The following is a 7,449-nucleotide window of genomic DNA, read 5'->3' as shown; positions in this document are numbered from 1 at the left end:
GTCTGAAATTTATGACATAAGGAGAATTTGGGGAGAGGGGGTGCCTTAAGGTGATAAGAGAAAAAGGATTAGAGGCACAAAGAAAAATGAGACCCCGAGTGACAGAGACCCAGTAAGAAAATCAGGTATTAGGGTCACTAACAGAGAGAGTATGAATTTGGCAAGATTTTAGGAGAAATGTTAATCAATAAAATAGAGTTCAAATATAAGCAAGGAATACATGTGGATCAGTACATCTGGGAGGAGGAAATTTCTGCTGTAGGGGAAGTTGTGTAATAATGTCATAGAAGTAAATCAGGTAAGGAGACAGTTTCTGACAGGGCAGAGGAAGAGAACCATTCCTCCTTTCTTGTGGGCTGCCATTAGGCAAAGAATTAAATATAGAATTCCTGGAAGGAAAGGAGGGGAGCTCTCCAAAGGTAGGAGAAAGAAGTGTAAAGATGCAAAAGGAGATGCTAAATTTCAAGACGGTGGGAGGAAGCAAAGGGAGAGTTCTGCCAGTGAATATGAAGAACACAAAAGTCAGTGCTGTCCTGTGTGTGTGTGAACACACATGTGCATGTGAGTGTGTGAATGTGCCATATATGAATACTTCATGGTGTTAGTTTAAAGGTTCACAGCAGGTGCCCCAGGTAAACACTTAACTGGTGAGTACCTCTCTTCTGCTGTGCCTGGGAATGCCAGTTTGCCCTCTGGGCATATAATAATAACCTACAACATTTCATGCATCCAAAAATCTCTTCCATGCATTACTCTTGTTTTCCCTACCACTCCAGCCATCATCTGGCTTGGACCATTACCCCACTTTGCTCTAGACCCACGTTGTGCCCTGTTGCAACCTGCCTCCTTTCAATTGGTGTTTCCCCTTCCTGTGTTGCTTTTCCCCATGCATGAGCACACATCCTTTCCTCAGCTGTCTGCAACGACAAGGAGAGACAAAGCTTCAGTCAATGTTCATTGCAACTTACCTAGCCTGACATCCAGTCAGAAGGAACAGCTTACCTCCCTCCGGGAGAAGTGGTCTTAAACCTCCCTCTCCTAACTAAAGTCAAAGTCTCAGCAGCCACCAAGAAACTCCAAGGAAGGGAAGCAGTTCCCTCCTCAGCTTTCATCTTCAACCCCAGGGTCTTCTTGTTGCCGGGATGACTGATGGTAAGAAACTTCATTCCCCTCGTGAGAATCCTCTGTCAGTGCCCCTGAGCCTAAACTTCCCACCTCCTGTCTTCTCTATTCCTCGGAGGTTATGTATTTTTAAAGTTCTTTTCTCAGCCTTTCTTGCATTCCAGTTATTTGCACTTATGCTTTCTCTCAGCTGTAATACATGCCTTGGTGTAGATGTCTCTGAATTCTGCCCATCCAGCCCAGATTTATACTTGTGTTCTTTCACAGTGTGGAATGGGGAAAAGATCATAGAACCTGGAATCAGAACTCCTGAGGGGTAGGATTGGAATAAATCAGGTTGAGGACTTACCTAGCTATTCCCTCTTCCCCCAGACTGACAAGAAGAGAAATTACAGAGTCACTGATTTCCCTAGGAGCAGGGTACGCCTTCCAAGATTTCCACAGTGTCCCCACCCCCGACCCTTCCCCGGGAGGCCCAACCTTGCAGGTGTATAAATAGGTGCTCTTGAAGCTTCCTGCCCCAGCCTGGCCCTCCCTCCTTCCAAAATGGACAAGTCCCTCCTGCTGGGACTCCCTGTCCTGCTCTACTGCTTTAGGGGTGAGTCCCCGGGGCTGACAGGTGAGATGAATCCAGGATCAGCAGTGGCTTAGGGCTCCCACCACAGAACCCTCAGGGAGTCGTACGGTAACGGAAGAACGATGACCTGCTGTCTAATGCTGTGCCTCCACCCACAGTCTGTCGTGTCTCTGGGACCTTAAACAAAGCCCTTCACTCTCCCCTTAGGGGAAGAAAGAGGTGGGTTAGAGAGGAATTGAGAGGATTTTCACAGAGGCTGTGAGATGAGGTTTGGAGATGAGGTCAGACAGTGTATCTTTTTTTCAACAGTACTATCTGGATCATTTCAACACAGAGATAATACAGGTGAGTGGAAATGGGTGAGTGACATGAGAGGGGGAGGTCTGAGGAGAGGAGACGAGTGGGGCAGGGTGGGTGGGGATGGGGGTCATGGTAAAGGGGCCCAGAAGTAGACCTTGAGTTTCAACACTCAGCGACCTCTCTCAGCAGGACAGTCTGGGCTGGGGGCTGCTCTTAGGTTTGACAAAATAACATTGGCAGCAGCCGGCAGACAAGGAGTGAGTCACCAAGGGCCAGGCAGAGAGGAAGGAGGAGGCAGGACGCTGACTCTGCAGGACCTGTGTGGCCAAATGTGAAGGACAGCAATGTCGTGAATTTCAGGTACTTGTCCCCATGGTCAGATTCCAGGCACACGTGAGTAGGAATGCCACATAGGGTCAATTAAAAAGTAGGGAATAAGGAAAAGACCAGTGTGCATTTATCTTTCTCCTTCTGGCCTGTGCTGCACTTGTAGGAACGCATAGAAGAGTATGAGAATCTCTGAAGAGGCGACGAGAACTGGAAGGAGAGAGGAGGTGCAGAGATGCCTTGTAGGAGACTAGGCTTTGGAGAGACAGACAGGGCCTAGAACGGCCCCAGAATAAGAGTGCAGGAAGGACCCTGGAGGGGAGATTACAAGAACCCTACACAGGGCTAAATCTCAGACACATTACAGATTTGCTTTATTTCTCTTTGCCAGCACAGTCAGTGAAGTAATTGTTGAGGAAGATGATTATTCTGGTGAGTATGAAGCACCTAATGTGATCATCTCAGTCTTGATGATGTTCTTCTCCTTACCCCTCCACCTCTCTTTCCCCTCCCACTTTTCAGGCTAAAACTCCTGAGGCCATAAACTCCAGTCACTCTCTTGGCTTAGACTGTTTAAATGGAGGCAGATGTTCATGCTTAACAGGGCTCCGGCAAAGCCCCCTGGCTCCAAGCAGACCTCAAACCTGAAAGGGGAGATGGGTCCTTTCATGGTAGTGACACATTCTCTCACTTCTACTTCCCTACTCTCTGGGCAAGACCTACAAATTGTTCAGTGCAGGATGTGCCACCTCCAGTTCCCAGGAGAAAAGTGCTCCAGAGGCCGAGGAGTATGTACTGCAACAACAGAAGAGTCCTGCACAGTGGGGAGGATTTTCAAAAGTAAGTTGTGGGTTGGGGAAAGGAGGAAGGGGCAGAGGAAGCAGACAGGGACTTATCAGCTATGGCAAAAGGGGGGACCTAAATTTACTTTTACTACGGACAGTCTCATGCCTGGGATGACTGATATCTCTGCCCCCATCATATACCATAATGAAAAGCAGATAGAGGTTGTTAGTAGGGGATGAGGGTATGTAGCCAAGGAGACAGTATTCTGAGAAGCCTGAAGAAAACAGAGAATGAATTGAGGTGGGAGAAGAGGCATGATCTATGCCCAAAGGATAACAGTGAGTCGTTGGGGTGGGGAGGGAGCTCTTGGTCTTTGTTTCTGCCTGGATTTCCTTATGGGTGGTTCTAAACCAGACACTGGCTAAATGGCCCTTGATGGGTAAGAATAGAAGTCATGATTTCTCTCTTTTCCCACTCTTTGTGCTAAACAATCTGTTGGCATTTATAATCCTCATTTAAACCAGTGTTTCTGGGCCAGGTGTGGTGGCTCAATCCCCCAGTGCTATAATCCCAGCACTCCAGGAGGCCGAGGCGGGAGGATGGCTCAAGGTCAGGAGTTTGACACCAGCCTGAGCAAAAGTGAGACCCTGCCTCTACTAAAAATAGAAATAAATTATCTGGACAACTAAAAATATATATAGAAAAAATTAGCCGGGCATGGTGGCACATGCCTGTAGTCCTAGCTACTCGGGAGGCTGAGGCAGGAGGATCGCTTGAGCCCAGGAGTTTGAGAGTTTGAGGTTGCTGTGAGCTAGGCTGATGCCACGGCACTCTAGCCTGGGCAACAGAGTGAGTCTCTGTCTCAAACAAATAAATTAATAAATAAAATAAAATAAACCAGTGTTTCTGAATAGAAACATCCAACTTTGGCAATCCCTCGATTGCTGCTCTCATTACCATCCTACTCCCAATAATACTTTTAGACTGCTCTATCATTGCTTTTTCTTTTGGGAAGTCCTAACTTGCAACATCTTCCAGTTCTTCACATTTAAATAACAGAGCCTCAAACTACATGAGGTTATTTTTCTATGCTGGTATGGTCTGGAGAAAAGATTTTTTGCAGAAGCCTCAGGGCCAGGCTTGCTGACCTGCTTTTCCTCCCTTCTGCAGACGATGGAGCTCCCTGGCTAACCTTCATGGGCTGCCTAAAGAACTGTGCTAATGTGAAAAACATAAAGTGGAGTGTCTACCTGGTGACCTTCAAGTGCTGCAGGGGCTATGACCTGTGCAATGAAAAGCTTTAGAAGATGCTGGTTCTTCTGTGGCTCCAATGTCTGGCTGGGGTTGTTGTCTCACACTCTTCACAATGACATCCTAAAAAAAAACTTCTTTCTTCACTTCTGTAGCAAGATATTTTAATATTTTTCATGGTTTTTTTGTCTCTGTATTATTCTTCTTGTCCCACTCCAGTTAAAGCATGTTAACACTGGCCTCGTGGAGGGGCTGGCAACGTGAAAATAAATAACTTGAGTCTTCCTGGGTTTTGTTCATGAATGCTGTTCCCAGCGGTGAAGAGAAGTCTAAGACGTAGAAATGACTTTGCAACCAGAACCGCAGAAAGGGAAGGACTTCCTGCCTTCTGGAATGAGCCTCCCTTTGAAGCTGGGAGTTGGAGAAGGAATCTGTGGTATTCTAGAGATAGTACCTGCCCCAGCTTCTCCAGCAAGCTCATTAGGGGCATCAACCCCTAGACAGGAAAAGCTGCAGGATGTGTCCAAGGAGATGAGACCACCAGTAGCAGCTCCCAAGGCGTGGCATGGAGGAAGCTGAGAGCCATAGGGTCTGAGGAAGACATTTGTGTCTGGCCACTGGGCACCTCATCAGCAAATGCTGTAGACAGAAGTTACATGACCAGATGCCTCTCCCACTCCACCTCCCTGTCACATGCACTCAAGCTTTCCAGTATATAATTCTAGTATCCTGGGGAAAATAGGGGTGGGTTGGAACAAATCTGCTCACAAGAATTGAGGCTGTTTTCTAACAAACTGGTAGAATGAAGCCTGGAAAGAGTCATTAATTGCTATTCCATACCCAAATTGTGTTTCCTTTTTTGTCTTTCCTCCAAACCCTTCCTTAATTCATTTAACAAACATGTATTCAAAACATGCTGTGTTCCAGGCACTTCCAGACTCCAGGATACAGACTTTGTAATCCCTATCCCTCTTGGCTTAGTCTAATGGGAGAGACAGACCTTAGAGGAATAATAGCTCACACTTACATGGCAATCACTATGAGGCACTGCTATAAATACTTTATATCTTCTGACTCATGTGTTCTTCACACAAACCTGAGCAGCATACTACTGCCCATTTGGGTCAGTCAGAAAACAGAAACAGCACTAGTTATTTTTTACAAAGATATTTTAAAATGAAGAATTGAAAAAAATAAAATAAAATGAAGAATTGTTAGCCAGGTATTGAAGGACAGAAAAGGCCAAAGGGAAATGTTGAGTTAACAGACAGAAATTTCAAGAAGCAGATAAAACCCATAGGTCTAAGGGGACACAGGGAAAAGGTTGAGGTTATTAGACCTTAGAAGCTTGGAGAAGGAGCCAAGGGAGCCCTTTGGAACTGGGACCCAGGCATCTCAGGAGGGGTCTCCAAGAAGATAAAATGCATTTGTCTAGGGAAGGGATACTGTTCAGATGGTGCTAGTATCTCTGTGGGAGCACCATGAAGCTGGCTCCAGAAGTGTAGGATTGGGGGAAAACCACAAAACAGAAACAACTGTAGCTCTGAAACCAACTGCCACTGCTAACTGTTCAGAGAAACAGAAGATGTGTCCATCCCTTCTTCCTCCTCTGGCCCTTCAATCTCCCTCTAGCACTCTCTTACTGGCAGAGTTTAACAGGGATCTAGCTTGCAAAGCCAGCATCATAAAGCGGAGTATGGAAATGTGAGTTTGAAGCTGAGAGACAATCATTTAATAACCAGCTCAGCCACCTCTTTGGCCATTCACTCTGTACCCATTCTTCTACATGTATTTCAACTCCATTTAACAGGAAAGAGAACTTTAGGCTTTTACCCAATCAGATACATTTATTCTCCATATAAGACAAGACACTTTTTCTCTAAAGAGAGAGAGTCCCAAAGTCATCTCTATCTCAGAGTGATAGCCTGGATATTCATTTCTGTGCAATGTTAAATACTCTTCACATCCATTTAATTCCACCTGTTGACTACCACCAAGTTCCATGTAAGAAAGTAAGGAGCTAGAGGAAAGAGAGAAAGAAAATATGACAAGAAAGGAAGAAGGTGAACATAGCTACCCAGTGTTTATTTTTATAACCAGTAATGAAGCTACAAGTGATATTTATAACTTTCTTCTTCTACTACCAATTCTACATTTTGTTTCCCTCAACTAGAACCTCACAAGTTCAGGATTATCTACCCAGTGTGATGATGAAAATCTTTATTTTTAAAGGGTTTGAATCTTCAATGGCCTTGCTTTTTTTAGTTCCAGAGTTTTATATTTATTAATACTTTGACTATTGGACAGGAAGGATGAAGTACCACTTCAGAGAGTCTCCTGTATTCCAGAATAGTCATCCCTACTTCCTTATGCAACAGCAGTCCAACTCCCCACCAGCAGAGTAACCTCCATGCTTATTGTGGCATGGAAGAAAAAGGAGCCCTAAATGGTCAGATAGCTTTCAAATCATCTGATACACTGTTGTGTTCCCTAGTGGAAGCATTTCTCCCTTGGTAACTAAGACTTCCAAATGAGCAAAAATCAAAGTTGCTGGGATGGGAGAATTTATTACCAGTTTTACATCTTTATTTTGACTATGGGAAAAGCAGAACCATATATTAGTTGCTGATTCAGGGCATATGTTGCATCTAAGATACAATCTAATCTTTTCAGAGTGTTTGCTCCAAAATTACAGTTTAACTGAGATTTCTTTGGACCATTCCACCATTCCATCAGGCTAGTTGCGGATGCATGGTAAGATAAGTGACTTGCATGGGCATGAATACATTACTACACCTCTTTGTAGTGAAATGAGCTCCTTGCTTGGAATTAATGCTGTGTGAAAAATCTTGATGGAGAACAAGGCATTCTGTAAGTCCACAATGAATGGTGCTGGCAGCAGAATTATTATTAATAGGAACATCCATATCCAAAATATGTTTATTCCAGTGAGGATAAATTCTATCCATGATGAAAAGAATTTAAAGCCAGCCAAGCTGTTAGCAACTAGCCATGAATTAATATAGGTCTGTCCAGACTAAATGGATGGCCATGTGTTCTTACACATTGGAGAATTTTTCTTCATT

The 7,449-nt window shown here is 44.6% G+C and overlaps 1 protein-coding gene across 1 annotated transcript; it reads left to right on the top strand.

The window, feature by feature from the left end:
- The first annotated feature begins 1,668 nt into the window (after positions 1-1,668).
- On the top strand, positions 1,669-4,416 carry PATE1 (prostate and testis expressed 1). The gene is made up of 4 exons (XM_069468658.1): positions 1,669-1,720; positions 2,009-2,044; positions 3,044-3,166; positions 4,283-4,416. Exons 1-4 carry the CDS (start codon positions 1,669-1,671, stop codon positions 4,414-4,416), a joined length of 345 nt encoding a protein of 114 aa, XP_069324759.1.
- Positions 4,417-7,449: the final 3,033 nt, after the last annotated feature.

The sequence above is a fragment of the Eulemur rufifrons genome, chromosome 6 (genome assembly GCF_041146395.1).
Source record: "Eulemur rufifrons isolate Redbay chromosome 6, OSU_ERuf_1, whole genome shotgun sequence".
Lineage (NCBI taxonomy): Eukaryota > Metazoa > Chordata > Mammalia > Primates > Lemuridae > Eulemur > Eulemur rufifrons.
This window is presented reverse-complemented; position numbering and strand designations above follow the sequence as displayed.